The sequence below is a fragment of the Ictidomys tridecemlineatus genome, chromosome 16, assembly GCF_052094955.1.
Source record: "Ictidomys tridecemlineatus isolate mIctTri1 chromosome 16, mIctTri1.hap1, whole genome shotgun sequence".
In the NCBI taxonomy this organism is placed as follows: Eukaryota; Metazoa; Chordata; class Mammalia; order Rodentia; family Sciuridae; genus Ictidomys; species Ictidomys tridecemlineatus.
The window spans coordinates 38,756,399-38,777,087 of record NC_135492.1 but is presented as its reverse complement, the minus strand read 5'-3'; the positions used below and the strand labels follow the sequence as shown (position 1 = coordinate 38,777,087).

At 59.2% G+C, this 20,689-nt stretch overlaps 2 protein-coding genes across 2 annotated transcripts in view; one reads left to right on the top strand and one right to left on the bottom strand.

Moving 5' to 3' along the window:
* Window positions 1-3,895: 3,895 nt before the first annotated feature.
* Window positions 3,896-8,644, top strand: H1-8 (H1.8 linker histone). The gene is made up of 5 exons (XM_078033699.1): window positions 3,896-3,977; window positions 5,523-5,791; window positions 7,124-7,454; window positions 7,816-7,898; window positions 8,214-8,644. The coding sequence occupies exons 1-5, from the start codon at window positions 3,896-3,898 to the stop codon at window positions 8,469-8,471; spliced, it is 1,023 nt and encodes a 340-aa protein (XP_077889825.1). The 3' UTR covers window positions 8,472-8,644.
* Window positions 8,645-11,108: 2,464 nt separating this feature from the next.
* Window positions 11,109-20,689, bottom strand: part of Plxnd1 (plexin D1) — a 34,768-nt gene continuing 25,187 nt past the window's right edge. Inside the window, exons 21-36 of the mRNA XM_078033433.1 lie at window positions 20,216-20,323; window positions 20,019-20,131; window positions 19,387-19,494; window positions 19,153-19,283; window positions 18,874-19,072; window positions 17,436-17,582; window positions 16,785-16,941; window positions 16,006-16,109; window positions 15,868-15,931; window positions 15,492-15,526; window positions 15,144-15,248; window positions 14,707-14,870; window positions 13,396-13,543; window positions 12,910-13,050; window positions 12,572-12,646; window positions 11,109-12,151 (exon numbers count right to left, since the gene is read on the bottom strand). Coding sequence (XP_077889559.1) covers window positions 12,035-12,151; window positions 12,572-12,646; window positions 12,910-13,050; window positions 13,396-13,543; window positions 14,707-14,870; window positions 15,144-15,248; window positions 15,492-15,526; window positions 15,868-15,931; window positions 16,006-16,109; window positions 16,785-16,941; window positions 17,436-17,582; window positions 18,874-19,072; window positions 19,153-19,283; window positions 19,387-19,494; window positions 20,019-20,131; window positions 20,216-20,323 — 1,916 coding nt within the window. The 3' untranslated portion in view covers window positions 11,109-12,034. The remainder of the gene's footprint in view (window positions 12,152-12,571; window positions 12,647-12,909; window positions 13,051-13,395; window positions 13,544-14,706; window positions 14,871-15,143; window positions 15,249-15,491; window positions 15,527-15,867; window positions 15,932-16,005; window positions 16,110-16,784; window positions 16,942-17,435; window positions 17,583-18,873; window positions 19,073-19,152; window positions 19,284-19,386; window positions 19,495-20,018; window positions 20,132-20,215; window positions 20,324-20,689) is intronic.

Below are 20,689 nucleotides of genomic sequence, written 5' to 3'. Positions count from 1 at the left end.
CACCCCAGGCTCCAGGCAGCCAGGACACCTCTAGATCACCTGTTGTATACAGTCCATTCAGCCAAATCCGAGCAAACCGCCCCAGGTTAGAGTGTGCTGGGGAACTCAGAGAGGGGTCAGATGGGAGCAGGACTCACCGAGCTGTCTCGCTGCAGTTGAGAGACACCTTCCTGACAGCCCAAGTTGTCCCCCAAAAAAGATAGTGCACGGTCTTCCCAGCTGCGTGGCCTCAGGGCAAGCCCCTGGACTGCCACACACCTAAGCTCCCCTTAGGCAAACGGAGGAGAACCATGCCACTTGGTAGGACTTTCTGAAGGGACTGATGAGGCGGTTGCTGTACAGGATCCTGTGCATAGTAGGTGTTCAGTTAAATGTGAGTTCCCTCCCCAGGGATGAAAACTAAGTTCCAAAGAGACAGCCCCGGGGTGTGGTGGGAGAGAGACAGGAGGAGAGGTTAATATGATGGTGGAGGATCTCAGAAAAAAATAGGAAATAAAAATCACGAACGTCCTGATCCTCTAAAGGACAGGAGTGATGCTTTAAAACCGCTTCGAAAGTCCATAAGGAAAGTCCACAGGTAGGAGCCCGCCGTCCCAAAGACAGCAGCAAAGTTTTCAGCTGAAGTTCAACCTCAGACAGGCCTCAGGGGAAGAAAAAAAAAGTCTATCAAAGGCCCGTGCTCTCTCCCACAGTCTGAGGTTCCTGATTCCCATTTCCCTGTAAAATGGCAAATCCCCCCCGAGGAATTTTTAGATCCTGCAGCACATTTTAGAACTTCTTCCCCCTGGATGCAAAAATCTCTCCTGGCACAGCCCTGGAGCGGGGCTTCTGCAAAAGCTCATGAGAATGTTTATGTCACTTTTTTTTTTTTTTTTTTTTGTATTTCTCAATTCTTGGAAAAAGCCCCACCGACGGGATTGAAATGGCTGCCCTTGGTTGGCACTGGATCCAGCAGATGGGGTCTGGATCTCCTTCCCCTGGGCCCAGCTGGGCTGTGATACTGGAATTTCCGCAGCAGGATAGCAACGCGTAGGGGGCCTCTCCTGCATGCCAGGTGTCATGGGTGGCACGGGGGGTACCACCAAGGAACACGACAGGCCCAGGCCCCAGAGCTCAAGGGTGGAGGACAGGTAAAGCAGAATTGTAACTTGGAATGCTAGAAGCGCCTGAGTGGTCAGACCAGGGGTGGCTGCATCCTAACCTTCTAGGGATCAGGGGAGGTGCATGAGAAATATTCCAGAAAAGCTAGATGGGGGTGAAGGTCGTTTTCTAGACCATGTGTATCCGTTAGCTAATGCTGCGTGACAAACAGCCCCAGAATTCATGGTGTATCAGTTAGCTAGTGCTGCATGACAAACAGTTCCAGAAATCATGGCTTAAAACAACAAAGCACATATCATTGCTCACAACTCTGTGGATTACCTGGGTGGTTCAGCTGCTCTGAATCAGGCTTGGGGAAGCTCTGTTGGGATCATTCAAGCATCTGGTCAACTGGAAGGTTGACTGGGGACTGGTTGGTTAGCCAACAATTGGCTGGACAGTAGGGGTGACTGGGCAATGGGTCTCTCAGCCTCCAGTAGGCTACCTAGGACTTACTTATAGGGCAGTGGGACGTGCATGATGTCACTCCCACCATAGTCTGTTGATCAAAGCAAGTTGCAAGACCAGCTCAGATCTAAGGAAAGTTACATGGCAGATCAGGATGGATGTGGGCGGTGGTGGAAAAATGGGGATGTTTTTGCATGAATTTGACACACACAGAGGGTAATGCCCAAGTATCAGGGCACAGGCCATTCCAAGAGCCGTATCATGGTCCTTCCTCCCTCTCTTCCTTCCTTGAACCCAGGGCCTGGTAGATGCTACACACTCTGCCTCTGAGCTACACCTCCAGACCCCACAGTGGGCTTGAATTGTGGAGTTTAAGGGAAAAGAAGGTGCCGGAAGCCAGACTGAAGCCCTCGACTTTTACCCAAGGGCAGTAGGGAGCCATGGGAGGTGCTAGACAGAAGAGTGAGGTCCGCTTTCACTTTAGAACATTTTGAGGGAGCACAGCTTGCCTCAATGCAAACCTCTGGTGATGGAAAGTCCTCTGGGAAAGTTCCAGCAATAGGGAGACCACATGCAAAAAAGAAAAAAAAATGTAAGTCTCTTTCCAACCCACGCCTTCCAAATCCTATAGCTTCTTCAGGGGTGACCATGGCTGTGATGATGGTGTGAATCTTTTCAGACCCTCTGTGCCTTCTCTCTCTCTCTCTCTCTCTCTCTCTCTCTCTCTCTCTCACACACACACACACACACACACACACACAAACGTTTTCTGTTCAAGCAGGAGCCCGGTCTGCATTCTTGCTCAGCCATTTTCACAGGTGTATACTATTCCACAGGGTGCCTAGTGCTCCCTCCTCTTCGCGGGCATCTAGATGGTTTGGGATTTCTGCCAAGATCGCAGCAGACGTTCTCGGGTGTCACAATAAGCGTCCCTCCGTGAATGCTGTCTTCCTAAAAGTGGAATGGGCAGGCGGTGGGACATGTCCCTCTTTTGTTATCTCAGACATTCTGGAACGGCTGCCCGAGCTGCCTGCCAGTCCCCCCTCCCAGCTGCCGCGTGTTTTGACACGTCTCTGGGTGTCGGTTTTGACAGACTCTTCAATATTTGTCATCTGCTCCGTGTGAGACACAACCTCACCCTGGTTGGAATCCACCTCCTCATCTTCAACGGTTGCAAAAATAGTCTCCAGGCCCGAAATAATGGAACCAGGACCCTGCGAGGCCCGTGGAAGTTACTTCTAATATATAAATTTATATATATATATTTTTCCTTTTTCCAAATAATACAGCAGAGCCCCGAGGAGGGAGCCGTGGAGTTGCTGGGCCCCGGGGTCAGCTCCCCCAGTGACTCTGCTCCAATTTACACCCCGGGGGGCACGGGCTGCCAGGCCCACGTCTCTGCCAACGTCTCAACTTTTGTCAGTTTGACGGGGGAAAATAGGATCTGAGAACCGTCTCCCTTTGAATTTCTCCGAATGCCAACGAGGGGATGCGCCCAGAGTGCCCTGTCCCCTTTTCGGGTGCATGGTCTCCTCCTGCTTCTTATCCATCCTCTCAATGGACATGATCCTTATTGATTAAGATTTTTTTTGCTGCTCCACTCCTTGACCCCCTTCCTGATTTTTTTTTTATTCCCAAAAGACAAGACAAAAGGAAGGTGTTGGGCACCGGGCAACGTGGTGCTCTCCTGTCATCCCAGTGACTGTGGAGGCTGAGGCAGGAGGACCGCTTGTTGGAGGCCAGCCTCAGCCACTCGGCAAGACCCTGTCTCAAAATAAAAATATAAAAAGGGCTGGAGGGGTGGCTTGGTGGTAAAGCGCCCTGGGTTCAGTCTCTAGGATAAAATAAGAATAGAAGGGCCTTGGCTTCAAGGTGTCCTGAGGGGACCTCTGGTCTAGGCAAGCCCCTGTGGCCACCTGCTTCCAAATTTCTGAGAAATGGAGGCCGGGGGTGGCCTAGGAACAGTGGCCGAGGCTGGAGCAGCTCATCTCCCACTCTGGCACTGAAGGGCCTCCGTGGTCGCCCGCAAACCCAGCTGCTGCCAATTCCCCATCCCTGTCTCCAGCCCCTGGTGGGCAGAGGGTGTGGGGGGTGGCCTCAGGCTCCGGGGTCCTCATCTCCCTGTCGAGGCTGAGCTCCAGGGAAGCCAAGCGACCCAGGACGGGGTGGCAGAGCCGGGACTCTGGAGCCGAGGGAGCTGCTGGGAACCCTGCACCCTCCCGCCTGATCAGCTGCTGGGTGGGCCACGCCTCATCAGGGCTAATTGGAGGGGGCGGGGCTGCTGAAGGTATAAGAGGAGGCCGCGTCGGCCCCGCGTCCTCACGTCTGGGCCTGCGTCCCCTGTCTGATGGCTCCCAGCGGAATTACTAGTGTTGCCGCCTCTAGCGCCCCTGCCCGGTCATCTGGGCCTTCTGGTTCCGAGAAGTCAGGTAAGCAAGGGGGGGGGGCCCTCCTGGGAGCCCTTCCCCCTCCCCCCAGTCCCCCCCTGTCCCCCCTTGTCCCACTCTGGCCCTGGCACCGTCCCCAGAGCTGTGTCCCCACAGCCGACCACTTGGCCAAACACCTCATGCCCCAGTAGAGGCAGGGAGGCCTGGGCCTGGGGTTGAGGCTGGCCCAGGGAGGCCTCAGAGGCCAATGGCGTCTCCCCAGCTGCAGCCCATCCCCAGCCTCAGGGGAGGGGAGGCCCGGCCACAGCTGCCAGCCATCGAGGTGGAGGGGACGGAGCAGGGGCCTCGGATGCCGGGCCAGGCTCCCCGATTTCCAGGCCCCTGGCCACTGGACATGGAGGTAGCTACAGGGAGGGATTGGGGTTCCTGGGAGAGATGGAGCCTGGGTTTTGGGGGGCATGGCTTTCCACAGTTTGCTTGTAGGTCTAGAGCTTGGGGTGAGTTTCCCATTTCTCTCCCCCACTTTAAAAAACAAATTTTAAAAAATCTTTTGCAGCCAGGGGATCCCCGTTGGGAGTCCCAAATTTTGCAAATGATCCCAGTGCCGTGGCTCACGCCAGGAATCCCAGTGAGGGAGGAGGCTGAGGCAGGAGGCTGGCAAGTTGGAGGCCAGCCTCAGTGACTTAGTGAGGCCCTAAGCCACTCAGCGAGACCCTGTCTCCCAATAAAATATAAAAAGGGCTGGGGACGGGGCTCAGGGGTCGAGTGACCCCTAGTTCAGTCCCAGGTACGTAAATAAATAAATAATAATTAAAATTTTAAAAGAATAACTTGGGGATCATTCACAGACGACATAATTCACCCATTTAAAGTGAACGGCCCCGAGGACATCCAGCACATGTCCGTTCAGTTTTTAGAATATTTTCATTTCCACAAAAAGAAAATCTGTGCCAATTACCAGTCTGTCCCCATCGCCACCTCTGAACCCCTAACCCTTAACAGACAATAATCTGATTTTTTTTTAAATACTGGGGATTGAACTCAGGGGCCCTCGGTCACAGAGCCCCGTCCCCAGCCCTATTTTGCATTTTATTGAGAGACAGGGTCTCCCCAAGTTGCTTAGGGCCTCTCTTTGGCTGAGGCTGGCTTTGAACCCTCGATCCTCCTGCCTCAGCCTCCTGGGCCGCTGGGATATTGTATATAAACATATGCACATTATTGTGGGCCCCGGGATGAAGCTCAGGGGGTGGCTCCCCTTCGCATGAGCTCTGCCACTGAGCCACACCCCAGATCCCCAGGAGCAGATTTTGGTGGGATGCGTCTTCCCTGCCCCATAGCTTATGGGTAAAAGAAACCAGGCGGCGAGCGCTGCAGCCTGAGTTCTGCAGACACCGCCCCTGTGGCTGTCCCCCCAGAGCCCCCCTGGGCATCCTCTGCATCAGTGATTACATCTGGACAAGTGGCCCCATTTATTTATTATTTTTTTTCAAAAAGCCCTGACCCTCCACCCATGGGACTCTGCAGCAGCTGGTGCCTAGAGGGTTAGACTGCAGGGTGCACCGGCTGAGGGCCTGCCGTCCCTCGCAGGCCAAAGCTACAACTGGGACTTCCGCCGGAACCCCACGATGCTCCGCATGGTGCTGGAGGCGCTGAAGGCCCGGGAGCAGCCGCGGGGCACGTCGCGGGGCATGTCGGTGGTGGCCATCAAAGTCTACATCCAGAGCAAGTACCCGACGGCGGCGGACGCGGGGCGCTTCAAGTACCTGCTGAAGCAGGCCCTGGACACGGGCATGCGGAAAGGACTGCTCACCAGGCCCGTCAACTCCAGGGCCAGGGGCGCCACCGGCAGCTTCAAAGTGAGTGGGGAGTCGGGAGGCCCCAGGGCCTTTGCACATGCTGCCGCCCTAGACCACGCGGCTCTCATCCGCTCGGCTTGCTCCTCCTGCACGTCCAGGCTGTTCTCGGGGACCTCCCCCGGGCTCCTGGTCACCCTGTGGGCAGTATGTGTCTTCGTTGCTTTCTGGGGACGTTTTCAGAGGTCAGGGACCGTGTCTGCGATATTGAATAAGTCCTGGGACCTTCACTGTTGCCCTGAGCAACTCGGGGAGATTGAGAAGGCCGACCAGGAGCAGAATGTGGTCCCCAAAGTCCCCAGAGTGACAGGGGCCAGACAAGGTTGGGAACACAGGCTTTCACCGTCTCCCATGCGCCTTGAGGGGTGCGGGGCGAACCCCAGTTATTCCCTCCATCTTCCCCTAAGTGGAAGGCCCTGGGGAAGCAGAGGCAGGAGGCCGAAGGCTTTTAGAGTCCGGCAGCCGCGCGGAAGAGGCTTTGCTCCCTGGCCTCTGGGCTTGGTTTATTTTTGTGCATCTCAAGTTTCTTGGTTATTTTTTTCCTTCTGAGCTTTCAAGACCCAGTAAGTGGCTGACCCCTTTATTGGCCTCAAACCTCTTTTTTTCTTCCTCCTGGAAACGTCAGCCGAAGCCCAGCAGAATGCGCACACGCCTGCCATCTCAGCGACTCAGGAGGCTGAGGCCGGAGGATTGAGAGTTGGAGGCCAGCCTCAACAACGTGGAGGGATGTAGCCCTGTGGTGAAGTGCCCCTGGGTTTAACCCCCAGTGCCACAAGCAGGACCCTTTAGAGGGGTCCTGTCATGGCCAGGGTCCTGGCTGACCAATCCCCTGAGCACTTTTAATGACCTTGACGTTGACATTGACGTCTCCGAGGTCAGACTCCCGGAGGCCAGTCTTGCCACTCTGGAAGGGGGAGCCGCGGGTTTTAATTTTCACTCTTTTGTTTTTGGTCCCAGGGACTGAACCCAGGGTGCTTCACCCCTGAGCCCTGTCCCCAGCCCTTTTTATATTTTATTTAGAGACAGGGTCTCCCTGAGTTGCTGAGGCTGGCCTCCAACTTGAGATCCTCCTGCCTCAGCCTCCCGAGGAGTGGGGAAGACGGGCGTGGGCCACTGTGCCCAGCGTCAGGCATGATTGGGAGCCTGGTTCCAGTTTTGGGGGGTAACGTGGTGCTGAGAGGGTTTGGAGGTGGCAATAGCTTCAGAGCTGGGGCCGGGAGGCCGGGTCAGGAGTCCCCGCACCCCCCATGCGCCCACACCCTCTCAAGACTCTTGGGGCTCAGGGCAGGGGCACCCGAGCTCTGGTCCCACCCCACCCTCTCTTCCTCCCTCCAGCTGGTTCCCAAGCACAAGAAGAAAGTCCAGGCCAGGAAGACGCCGGTCCCCAAGGTCCCCAAGGTCCCCAGGAGGCCCAGGGAGGCTGCTGGGAAGGGCCCCAAGAAGCCAGGCGCGGAGCAGAAGGAAGCGCCCAGCTCTGGCCAGGCCGCGAGGGCCGTCCCCAGGCCAGGGCCAGCCAACCAGGGGGTCCCCAAGAGAGGCCGCCGGGAGGCCAAGGACGCCGAGGCCACCAAGCCTCCCCCCAAGCCAGCCAAGGCCACTCGGGCCCCTTCCAGTGCCAACGGGACCAGTGAGAAGCGGAGAGCCAAGGGCAAGAGGCGACAGCCAGGTGGGTGAGGGACGGGGACAGGGACCGCGGGGGGCTCCCCTGTGAACCCTGACGGACAGCTCGGGGTGGCCCGTGGGGTTACGGAGGCAGCTCAGGTGTTGGGAAGGAGGGAGGCCAGAGCCCCCCGTGGTCCCTGAAGAGGAATCCGGGAGGGCTTCCTGGAGGAGGTGACTCCAGGAAATCACACGCAGAGGCCCAGAGACAGGAATGGGCGCTGTGGGGGTCTGCAGCGAGCTCAGTCTGTCCACCGTGCGGGGACGGCATCTGGGGTCCCAGGCTTTGGCCAGTGCCCGGGGGGCGGGGGGGTCCAGAGGCCCTGACTCTTCCCTCCCCCATGATGATCCCCCCCAACCTGCTCTAGATGCAGAGGCTTGTGGGAAACCCAAGGTGAAGAATGCAAGCTCAGAGGTGAAGACCGCGGGTTCAAAGCCCGCCGACGGGCAGGTGGGCACCTGGGTGACCCCCGGGGTATGGTCTCCCCCCAACCCGCAGTGTGCTCTCCTCCTCTCTGGGGGGTGGTCTTCCCTGTTTTATGGCCAAGGGGCTGAGGGGAGGGGAGACGAGGTCACTTGTCCAGAGCCTCTGAGCTGGGCCTCCCATCCTGGCCTCCCGTCCTGGCCTCCCATCCTGGCCTCCCATCCTGGCCTCCCATCCTGGCCTCCCATCCTGGCCTCCCATCCTGGCCTCCCATCCTACCCACGTGGCCTCCGAGCTGCACACCCAGCTCTGTCTCCCTGTCCCTGACTTTGCTTCTTGTAGGTCAAGAATGGAGTCTCCTCCCCAACCAGAAGGAAGATGGCAGCCAAGACCCCTAAAGAGAAGGTCGGCCAGGGGCCCCGGCAGAGATCAAGACCCAAAGCTGCTGCTGCTGTCCCTCGGAAGGGTGATGGGTCCACGGCTGTCCCCACACCTGTGGCCAGGAAGACAGAGGCCCCTGAGGGCCTGAGAAAGCCCAGGCTGCCCACCAAGTCCCCATCCTCCAAAGCACGCAGCAAGAAGGTAGAGGCCGAGAAGTAGAGGCTGAGAGGTAGAGGCCAGGAGGTAGAGGAGGCCGAGAGGGAGAGGCCGAGAGGTGGAGGCTACGGTGGGCAGAGACGGTGATTTTTCTCTGAATCTTTATTCTCTGATCAACCATTATTCAATTTTAATGTAACCTATTTATCAATAAAGGCTTCATTTTCTTTTTCCTATATCTTGGTGACGATGGGTGCTGAGGTTGAGGGATTGGGCCACTTGGTCCCTTTTAAGCAACCACGGAGCACCTGCCCTTTATCTGGCCAGTGCTGGGGAGAGGACAGGACAGGACCTCCGCTGGGCTGGGTGACAGACCACAATCTGGAAGGGGCTGGGCCTAGTCCTGGGGCCCAGGGGGGTGTTGAACCCCGTCTTGGGATCTGGGACCCCTTCCCATGTGTGGTTCTTCTCTGCTGGAGGGGTGGTCCGTGTCCCTGCCCCTCAAATCCAGCCTCTGGACAAGCAGGACATGACCGTATCTGAACCCCCACCTGAAGACGTCGGTAGCTTTTACGTTTTGTGCTTTTTTAAAAAATTTTCTTCTGCTTCTCCATCTTGGAAGCCGGCCGCCATTCTGTGAGGAAGCCCAAGCAGCTCGTGGACAGGAAGCCAAGCACCCGGTCTTCAGGGCCAGATCCCTGACCAGCCAGGCCCGGTTCCCTGCCCTGTGGCTGTGCCATCTTGGAACGGAACCTTCTAGCCCTGGCTGACCTAACCCCACTGGCACCTGGTGGGTTGGGGACCTGCCTCCATGGCCGAGTCCTGTCCCAGAAGCGGATTCAGGACCCAAGTAAGTAGTCACTGCTATTTTTAAGCTGTGGGTATTCAAAGGGCCACAGATGGGTACAGTCATCCCGGCGACTCGGGAGGCTGAGGCAGGAGGATGGCCAGTTGGAGGCCAGCCTCAGCCACTTAGTGAGGCCCTGAGCAATTCGAGGAGACCCTGTCTCTTATGTCATGGCTCAGGAAATGACCCCCGAATCCAGAGCGAGCCACCTCCACTTGCTGGCAGCCTCTCTGCACGTTCGTTCCCAGGGAGCCGCATGCTAATCAGACATTCAGACAGGCTGCGGCATATTCCATGACACAAAGATGTCACCAGATATGGGCACATGGTGGGGGGGGGGGGGAGTCGGGTTGCAGTTGGTGTTTGCCCCGATCCTGATTCTGACCCCTGGTCCTCAGCCCCCTTAGGAGCAGGGCTGAGGCCACCCTGCGAGGTGGCCCTGGGAGGCGAGGCGCAGGATGAGGACAGCTTGGCTTTATGATTATTATTTTATTTTTCTCCTTTTTTTTTTTAATGTGTGATATTTATTCTAGAATCACATCCTCCCCCCCCAAAAGGGGGGAGAGAGAGAGAGAGAAAAAAACCTATCAAATATGCCAATAACTCAAATTAGAAAATCTGTTGCTTAATAAGGAGAAATCAATGCTCAGAATAGAAAACGGGAAAGAGGCAAACCAGCTCCTTCCCACAGGGACTTCGGGGGGGGGGGGAGACGTCTTTATTTTTATTATTTTTTATTTATTTATTGGTGTCTCAGAGAGCCTTGGCCCCCGAGCAACACTGCAGCCCTTTTTACATTTTTTATTGAGAGACAGGGTCTCCCTGAGCTGCTTAGGGCCTCCCTTTGGCTGAGGCTGGCTTTGAACTGGCGATCCTCCTGCCTCAGCCTCCCGAGCTGCTGGGATAACCGGCGTGGGCCACCGTGCCAGGCTGTATTTTTCCTTCTTTCTTTGTTTTTTTTTTTTTTAATTATTTTTTTTAGTTGTAGGTGGACAGAATACCTTTATTTATTTATTCATTCATTCATTTATTTTTATGGGGTGCCGAGGATGGAACCCAGGACCTCCCACGTGCTAGGCGAGCGCTCTGCCACTGAGCCACGACCCCAGGCCTAGATTTTTATGTCTAATTTTTTGGCACTCGGGATTGGACCCAGGGGAACTTTACCCCTGAGCTACATCCCCAGCCCTTTTGATTTTTTTTAGACAAGGTCTCCCTAAATTGCTGAGGCTGGCCTCCAACTTGCGGACCTCCTGCCTCAGCCTCCCAAGCCAATGGGATCGTGGGCCTAACTGGAGAGGGATTTCAAAGCTGGAGGTCACTTCCTCTGGTTTTGATCTTATTGACCCTAGAACTGGTTTTTGTGGGATTTCGTTTCTAGATTATGAATCTTTGGTTCTATTTCTTATTCTCAATAAGAATCGTGGGAAATGACTTTCCTTCCTCCAGAGACGAGCTTGTGTGACTTGGAGGTGGCCCTGGGGTGTCCTGTACTGGGGGTGCAGCTGAACGGCCCCCTGCTTAGGCCCAGAGGGAGCCAAGTGGCCTGGGCCCGGGCTCAGCCTGCGTATTTATTGTCCCCCTACCCCTTGTGTTCCCAATTAAGGGACAACCTGTGCCCAGGGGAACAGAATCCAGCCTTGGGGACAAGTTCCCCAGCCCTGGGGCAGGGGACAGCAGCATCCAGCAGGTGTGACACCTCGGCTCCAGGGTCCAAGTCCCCTCAGGCCTGGCTCAGGCCAGTCTTCCTAGGGACAAGGCCCGCCTGGCTCTGCGTCCTTTGTGTCATAAACTCAGTGACAAACGGCCCCCGTCCCCATGTGGCCATCTCGGGACAAAGGCAGAAGTCCCCGTGGGTTTCCGGCAGACTTTTATTATAAAGAAGGTTCCAGAGAGTTCCAGCCCCCCCGCCCCCCGGGCTCCTGGCCAGTCCTGGGCATCGGCCGGGTCAGCCACCCAGGGTCACCTCAGACGGGGACAATCGGGGTGACGTTCCCAGGGTCCTGGGGAGGACTGGGCCAGGCTGCCGGGTCTCTGGACAGTCATTTCCAGTGTTGCGTTGGGCGGCCCTGGGGACCCTCCCCGGGTCCTGTGACAGGTGGCCGCCGTTCACAGTTGGCGCGTGATATTTTTTCTTTTTATATATAAAAGCTTTAAAAAAAAAAAAAAAAACCAACCCCCCCCCAAAAAAAAACCCCAAAGTGGTGCTATCTTTAGAAACTTCCAGAAAGATGGAGTAGCCCAGCTACAGCCTCGGTGCACCCTCGCCCCTCCCGCTCCCAGCTCCTGTCCCCTCCTCCTCTGTCCCTCAGGGGGGAAACCCTGGCGGCCTCCCTGGAGGCGGTGAGCACGGCCCTGGCTGCCAACAGCCGCTGCAGCCACCCGAAACCAGAAAACTCTGACCCTGAGTGTGGCCAGGGTCTTCTGGGGCCAAGGGACATGGTGACAGCTTTTTGGTGGTGAAAGCACAAAGCCATCCAGGGCTCCCCCCTCTCTCGCTCCAGTTTGCATGAGGTAGTGTTTTGGGGGGCTGCAGCCTCCGCTCCCCGGGTTGAGGCCGGGCTGTCTTAGCAGCTGGCTGGTGCAGGGCAGGTCACTGTGCTGGGTGGACGGGGACAGCTTCCCAGAGAGCGGCCCCCATCCCAGAGTCAGAGCCAGTCGGAGGGGACACAGAGGCCTCCCTGGGGCCGGGCTTGGGGGCTCCAGGCCTGGCCTCCCTGGTCCGCCCTCCCCCTGAGCCTCCTCCGCTCCTCGGTGTGGCAGCCCGACTCGGCCGCGGTCAGGCCTCGCTGTAGCACTCGTAGATGTTGTTCTCCATCAGGGCCACCACCTGCTCGAACTTGTGCTGCAGCTGCGTCCTGCGGGCCGTGGGGTTGGCCTCCAGGGCGGCCATGATCTGAGCAGGAGGCAGCAGGGGGTCCCCGCCTTAGATGGTGGCAGAGAGCACAGCGCCTCTGTCCACCCACCAAGAGACCCACCCTAGCCGGCTGCGGTGGCCCCCACGCCTGTCATCCCAGCAGCTCGGGAGGCTGAGGCAGGAGGATCGCAAGTTGGAGGCCAGCCTCCACAGTTGGCGAGGCCCTAAGCAACTCCACCAGCCCCTGTGTCTCAGTGAAACCCCAAAACTGGCTGGGGACAGGGCTCAGTGGTTGACCGCACCTGAGTTCAGCCCCAGGTACCCCCCATCCAAAAAAAGACCCACCGTAAAGTGCAAGGTTCCCGGATGTGAGTGCTAAGGTGAGAAGTTCTGCTGCGTCTTCTACGTCAGAACGGACGTGGGCACGTCCTACCTGGGCAGGTGCAGGGGGTCACTCACCTGGGGCCGATACCTCTTGGCGTATTTATAGATCTCTGCCATGGCCACGTTGGTATTGAACTCGTTCTGGTATTTCTGCAGGGGGAGGCCGGAGAGGGAGGCTGACCTCGCAGCTCCTCACCCCCACCTTCCAAGAGCCCCTGGACCTAGACTTCCCAGCTCCCTTCTAGAAAATTCTCTGCGGCCCCCTCCCCTGGGACTAAGGTGCTGAGCAATTGTAGATGATAAGAAGGGGACACCCAGGGGGCCCCCCAAATGCTCTGTGCCCCCCCCCCCCCCCGCCCAGCAGCGATCCGAGGGTCCAGGCTTCTGCGCCCCGCCCTCCTGCGCGTGCGCACCCGCGACTCCTCCGCCAGGTGCGCGTTCATCTCCTGCTCGCTGAGCGGCGTCATGTCCTGGATCTGCTTGTAGTAGCGCTGCACGACCTTGCGGTACTCGGGGATCTCCTTGGCGTACAGCAGCTTGTTGGTGGGAGAGTCCTGGGGACGGGGGACATCTCAGCCAGGGCCACGTGCACAGCTAGGTCTCAGATTAGCTCTGTGTCACACGCATCCTGCTCTCGGAGGGGCACAGACTCGGGCAGGGAGGTCATTTTCTCTCCTGCGGTGGCCCACGCCTGTCAGCCCAGCAGCTCTGGAGGCTGAGGCAGGAGGATCGCAACTTCAAAGCCAGCCTCAACAGTTAGGGAGGCCCTAAGCAACTCAACCAGCCCCTGTGGCTCAGTGAAACCCCCCCAAAATGGCTGGGGACGGGGCTCAGGGGTTGAGCACCCCTGGGCTCAGCCCCAGGTACCCCCCATCCCCCCCCCGAAAAAAAAGACCCACCTTGCCCAGCTGCAGGTCGGAGATGGAGCAGGCGTCGATGAAGGCCTGGGCGATGACGGAGAGGCAGGCGTCGATGTGGTCCGTCTTCTCGATGTCGAAGACGAACTGGGGGTTCTTCAGAATGTTCACCCAGAACCGCAGGGGGAGGCTGGGAGGGGCGGGGGTCGCTGTGAGTCCACCCAAGGGCGGGGCAGGGAGGAAGTGGAGGCTGGAGGGCAGCCCCGGGGGATGCTGCAGTCCCCAGGATGGATGTCACCTTTGGGAACTGAGGTTTGGCTCTCCCTGGCCAGCTGGGGTGGCTGGTCCACCCTGTGGCCGCCTCTGCCCCCTGCAGAGTCCCCCCTCCGCCCTGGCTCTCCCTCTGGAGCCTCAGCCAGAGCCTGGTTTTCATTAGAGGCCTCCCCTCCCCAGCCCCGCCCATCCCCATGCCCCGCCCATCCCAGGCCTCGCCCACCACCAGGCCCTGCCCACCACCAGGCCCCGCCCATCCCAGGCCTCGCCCACCACCAGGCCCTGCCCACCACCAGGCCCCGCCCACCACCAGGCCCCGCCCACCACCAGGCCCTGCCCCAGCTCCAGGCCCCGCCCCAGGCCCAGGCCCCGCCCCCAGCCTAGCAGGAAGTGCAAAGCAGCCAGGGAGGGCGGGGCCTCCACCCTGAGCCTCGTCCTGGAGGGCCACAGAGCTGCTGACAGTCTCCAACTCGGGCCACCCAGTGACCCAGCAGCCTGGGGCATGTGGGTCCTGGGAGTTCTGAGAAACTTGTGGCACTGCCCAAACCCTGCTGGGTCATTAGCGTTTGGGTAAGGATTTCAATAAATTGCTGGTGAGGGGGAGACCTCCAGCTTCCAAGAAGGCTACAAACTGGGTCTGGGAACCAGAACAGGCCGAGTGGAGCCTGGTTCTGCCATCCCAAGGGCTGTGTGATGGGGGGCGGGGAGCCTCTGGGAGCCTCGGTGTCCTCTTCTGACAAATGAAGCTGATTCTGTTCGCTAACCCAGGTGGAGCGAGGGTGAGGATGAGGGCACCCAACACACACACACACACACACACACTGCTCCCTGGGAGCTTTTCGGGTGAATTCTTACAGTGAAGGTGGGTTACTATTGTTGCCCTGGTTCTATAGCTGGGTGAACTGGAGCACAGAGAGGTTAAGTCACTCACCCAAGATCACACAGCTCAAAATTATGGCACATTGGGCATTGAACCCAGGCAGGTGGCCTCAGAGGGCAGGCTCTGAGACCCAGAGCCACAGCTCTGCCCCGGTGATACGGTGACGTCTACACAGCCCTCCCCCTGCCCCGCCTGCCTACCTGTTGGTCTTCCAAATGTGCAGGGTGTCCGGGTCGGAGATTCCCCTCTTCTCGGCCTGCTCTTCCAGGAAGTCGAAGAAGTACTTGACGGCCAGCGGGGGCTTGTCTTCCCGGATGCTCAGAATGGCCTTGAACAAGTCGTCCAGAAACTTCTGCAGCGTGCCCTGTGGGGGGTGGGGGGCCACGGTCAGCGAGGGGCACTCTCAGAGCCGTGGGCCACCAGGGCAGCCCGTGCCTGGTGCCTGGGGAAGGCACGTGACCTCAGTTGGGTCCATAGTGGAACTTCCCCCGGGGGTGGTGACAGATCCTGGGTCCCCAGCTGGGAACGGGCCACACCACTGGCCCCCATTTCCTTCTCCACTGCCCCACAGGGGGACAGGGGAGCATGCACAGCGGACCCCCAGGAGCTGGGGAGGGGACGCTGAGGCGGGGCCCACCTTGGTGGACAGCAGGCGGGTCAGGTAGATCTCGGGGAGCACCTTCTTCCGGTGGCTCTGTCGGTGGGACTTCTTGGGTTCCGCCAGCTCATCGGTGGGCAGCACCTGGGAGGTGGGCAGTGGTCAGTGCCCGGCCATGCACACTGGCCACCGGGGGGAGGCCCTGGCCCTGGCTCCCTGCACATGGGCCTCTGACGTCCACTGATCCTGGACGCATCCCCAGCTCCCTCAGCCCAGCCCAGCCCTTCCCAGGGCCTGGGAGCCATTTCTCAGAGGCCCAGGGTGGCCCAGAGCCAAGGCCACTCCCAGCCCGGGCCAGGCTCCCCGGGGTCCAGGCTGGACACTCACCAAGTGGAAATACTTCTCCGTGTCCAAGTCCTTCACTGCGAGGGGAGGGAGCACACGAGAAATCAACAAGAGGCGACAGCAAGGCCCAGGGCCCAGGACCCTCCGCTCAACCTCAGGGTGCACCCCAGGACTCAGAGGAGCCCCGATTCCCAGAACTGGCAGCTGGGCAGCGAGGCCCGGGCCACCACAGGGGCCGGTGGCACCAACACAGCCCCAGACCCAGAGAGGCCTGCCAGCTCCCCTCCCCCTGGCCCCTGCCCAGGCCACATCCCGTGCTCCTGGGCCGGCCTCCAGCTGCCCACAGGCCATCGGCCTGCCAAGGCCCGGCCACAGGAGGAGTGGGTCAGAGGAGCCTGGCCCTGCCCTGCAGCCCTACCTCGGCCCAGGGTATTGTCCTTCTTGTCCGACAGGCTCATGGCCAGAGAGGCCCCTTCGGGGATCTGACGGGAGGGGAGAGGCTGGAGTCAGAGGCCGGGAGTCCAGGGAGGGAGGCAGGGGAGGGGCGGGGCTGCACCTTGTAGTGGGCCAGCGTGTTGAGCTTCTTGCGGCCGTCCTCCACCACCGAGGTGTCGTCCAGGTCCCGCAGGATGTAGCTCTGGGTGCTCGAGGCAAACCACTCTGGGGGCAGAGGGGCCGATCAGGGTCAGGGCGGGCAGCCAGGACTGGGAGGCCACCCAAGAAGAGGCCTCTGTCACCCTGGCTGGGCAGCCCCAGGCAAGCCAGGCCCCTCTCTGAGCCTCTGTGTCTTCATCTGGAAAATGGGGAGATGGTACACAACAAAGGTCCCTGGGAGCTGTCACCAAGCAGACACTCGGGAAGCGTCCCCACTCCCCAGGGTCCTTCATGTTACAACTCCTGAGATAAAAGGTGTCACCTGCACCACAGGCCACACAACTCCCATGGCTCCCACTGTCCTGGGGAGAAAGGGAGGGCCCAGCTCTGTCCAGGACTGGGCACAGTGTGAGTGACCAGGGACGCCCCGTAGTTTTAGGAACCTCTCTTTGTGGCAGAACTGAAACTCCTATGCACCCTTCAAAACCCACTCTGAGGTGCCCTTCTGTGGGAAGCTCCTCCCACAGGGTTTTGTCTACTGTCCAAAGCTTGATCACATCGCAGGGCCCGCGTCCCACCAAACCAGAGCCCCTTGCTCTTGGGAGCCTAGTCTGCCATCGCGGGTGTCCCCAAGGCCACTGATCATGCACATGTGCTCGTTTGAAGGGGACTTTCTGGCCAAGGCCGAAGCCTCCAGGCACCCAGGCCCCTGTGCCCACCCCTACCCCTGCTCCTGCCCACCAAGGTCCACGTCCTCGGCCCGCGGCCACTGCGAATAGGGCACATTCTTGCAGAAGGCTTCCAGAATCTTCTCCTTCACTTGTGTCAGCGTGTCGGTGTCCATGGCTCGCACGCTCAGCGAGTCCATGCCGCAGCCCTGGAAGGACACGTTCAGGTTCTGCAGAGACAGACAAGGCAAAAGGGACAGGGGTCAATAGGTTGTCACCCTTGCTACACAGGAAAGGCTCTGTCCTGGGAGGCTGCAAGGCTAGGTGAAGACTGGAGGCCAAAAATAAATAATAATACAAAAGAAAGACTGGAGGCCTGGACCAGCCCCGCCCAGGACTGGCAAGCCCCGCCCACATGGCCACACCCACCTCAATCCCCGCCCACACGACCCTCCCACTAGCGCTCCCTGCCTAACCCCGCCTAAAGCAGGCTCAGCACCCCGTGGCCCCACCCACCATTTGGGCCCGCCCACTGCTTGGCCCCGCCCAGGGCTGACAAAGCCCCGCCCACGTAGTCACGCCCACCTCAAGCCCCGCCCACTAGCATCGCTGCCTAACCCAGCCTAAAGCACGCCCAGCACCATGTGGCCCCGCCCACTGCTTGGCCCCGCCCATAGGTCTCGCCCACTGCTTGGCCCCGCCCCTCCCCGCCCACCAGGCTCACCCTGGGCTTGGCCTCTATGTTCTCCCGCAGCAGCCACTCCTCGTTGAGCGTGTAGCGGGCCTTGCCAGTGATGGCGTCGATGGAGCCCTTGTTGATCTGCTGCTTGATGGCACACAGGAGCAGGAAGAATGGCTCCCCGACCGTCTCCTGGGTGGGCACAGGGCTGTCAGGGGTCAAGGCCCTGGGCCGCCCTCCATGTCCCAGCCTCTACATTTTGGCCTCACCCCATCCCATCTGGGGGCCCACTTGTCCCCAACACCTCCTTTGGGACCCCAGTGCCCAGGCTGACACCCCCTGTCCGGTGCCTCTATGGACCAGAAGTTCTTTTGCAGGGACCAACAAGCCCCCTGCACAGCTCCATGGACACTACTGAGGCTCAGAGAGGGCAAGCCATCTGCCCAGCATGGCCCAGCTCGGTCGTGCATCCACCCAGTCCTGAGCCCGTGGCTGGCCCTGCCTACCCAGCGGGGACCTCCCAGGGTGAGGCGAGGTGGAAACAGGACCCAGAGGAGTTCACAGCCTGAAGCCGTGCTATCTGCAGCCCCCCTGCTGTGAACCCCCATTTTATTGCAACTACCCGGCCAACAAGGGACTCGCTGCCACCCACAGTCTCCAGCTGATTGCCCAGCGACCCAGCTGTTCCATTTACGTGGACACTGAAGTGGGAACGGTAAGTGTGTTTGAAAAAACGTTAAGTACATTTTAAGCAGATTTGGCAGCGTCCGTCGGAAGGCAGCGGGCCAGCTCTTAGTCCAGAGCCAATTCTCCGGATCTAGGGCTGGGAGCCACCGATGTCCCATTTTGTAGAGGAGAGAAAAGGCCCAGAGGGCAGGGACAGACCTGATGGAGGCCACATAAAGTGGCCAGGGGAGCTAGGTCCAGAGCCCCCGCAGCCCCCAGGGTCCAGGTCTGTCCCATCCCATGCTTCCTGCTTCCCCTGAGAGGATTCACAGGACTCCAAAGGCCAGGGGCAGAGGATCTGCTTAACCAAAGGTAACCAAGGCCCAGAGAGGGCAGTGACTTACCCAGGGTCACACAGCTGGGTTCTGCCAAAGACCAGATGGAGACCCAACACAATTAAGGGCCTGGTTCTGGGCTCTGTCCAAGCCTTTGCCTTTCTCCCATGAACCCCAGCTGACCCTGTGGCCTCTGCCCTTGTAAAGGCAGCCGGATGGCAAGACAGGACCAGGGACTCCCGTTCTGCAGAAGAGTTCTAATGGGGGTTCTTTTGCATTTCAGTTTGCGATCCTCCTGCCTCAGCCTCCCGAGCTGCTAGGACGACAGGTGTGTGCTAGGAGGACAGGTGTGTGCCACCGCGCCCGGCTCCCGGGCCCCTTCTGAGCATCCCTTTCCATATCTGCACAAGGGCTAGGAGAGTCCCTGGAGACCCGGGGGGCGTGACTTGCGGCCTCCCCTGCGCAGGCGCCAGCGGCCTCACCCGCAGGCAGCTGTACATGCAGATGGACATCCAGTTGGTGAGCATCTTCTCCACCACCGACTCGGTGCGCCGCAGCATGAGCTTGGGGTTCTTGGCGGCCGAGGCGTCGATGAGGTCCACCAGCAGCTCCTTCATGATGCCTGTATAGTACTCCAATTTGCCGTGCAGAGCGATGGTCAGCAGCGAGGCCAGGCTGCACCTGCGGGGTCCGCGGGGCGTCAGCCAGGGATCGGACCTGGGGAGTCCAGCCCGGCGGCCCCCCATGCCCCGGGGACTGACCTGTCCCGCACGACAAAGTCCTTCTGCTGCTCCAGGGCGTGCACGAAGACGATGAGGAAGTGCTTGTTGTTGAGCAGGGACGAGAAGAGGCTGATGCCCTCCTCCATGTGCGGCCGGCAGCTCTCGGGGATCTGCGGAGGCAGCGGAGGCTGCCGTCTCCCAAGGCCAACGACGGGCGTCCCCGGGTTGCAGGAGGGGGACAGTGGGACCCGGGTGGGGACCTGGGGTACTCACGGTCCACTCTCCCAGCAGCGGGTGGGTCTCCTGCGGCGCGGACCCACTCCCCTGGGGACTGAGGGTCTTCGAGGGCGACACGTAGCGCTCTTCGGAAAGGGAGGAGCACTGCGGAGGCAGATCCCAGGGTCCTCAGCGGCTGGACGCCCCCCGATGGCCAGGCCAGGCTCGCAGGGCAGAAAGGGGCGCCAGCCTGGGCCTCTGCCCGGGGACACTGGCCCGGAAATGACAGCACCCAAAGCACCCGGGGGCCCTTTTTATTTATGCACAGGGCTTTGCTAAGTTGTTGAGGCTGGCCTCCAACCTGTGATCCTCCTGCCTCAGCCTCCTGAGCCGCTGGGATGACAGGCATGGGCGAGGCACAGGATAGTTAAGCAGAACCCAGAGGACAGGAGACAACAGGGAGGGAATCCTGGGAGTCCCAGTCACCCTTAGTGACTTAGTGAGGGGAGGACACCAAGGAGGAGATGGGGGCTCGCAGCTGGTTCCCCTATGGACAGATCCCCTCCCTTGGCAGGACTGCCATGAACGGGAGTGCAGGTTTTGCACTGCTCAAGAGGCCCTGTACCGCATGCACGTTCCCTGGGTCAAGCTGCCCTGTCCAGGTTCAAGGGTGGGGGGCTCTGGCTGACCTTGGGGAAGAAGGTGCGGGTCACAAAGTGCTTATATTCCAGGAAGGGGATGCCCTGGCTGCGGTTCAGCTCTTTGGTCAGATCTGTCATGTCCGTCTGAAGCTCTGCGAAGCCTGGCGGAGAGGCAGGGAGCTGTCAGCGGACTGTGCACCTGTCCCCCCCGACGGGACAGCCTTTGCCCGGTGCCACCCACTGACCTTTGCGGATCTCCTCGCGGATCTGCGATTCCATCTCCTCCATCTGCAGGAGCGTCTTCTGCCAGTAGCGCTCTGCGCGGCGGCTCTTGGTACAAAAGACAAACAGGGCTGCGGGCAGCAAAGCATTTATTGGCACCTGTTGTATGCAGATCCCAGGCCTGTGGGGACAGCTTCTCCCCAGGATCCTTAGGGGACAGCGCTCACAAAAAGTAGCTCTCGGGTGATAAAATGGTGTGTTTTCTGTTTTCTTTTTGGATTTTGGTATTTTCTGTTCTTTGTTCAATGACCAAGAATTATGCTGAATTAAGATTCATTTTTTTTAAGGGACTGGGGATTGAACCCAGAGGCTCTCTACCACGGAGCTGCACCCCCAGATCTTTTTATTTTTATTTTTTTTTTATTTTGAGCCAGGGTCTTGCTAAGTTGCTGAGGCTGGCCTCCAACTTGCCATCCTCTTGCCCCAGCCTCCCAAAG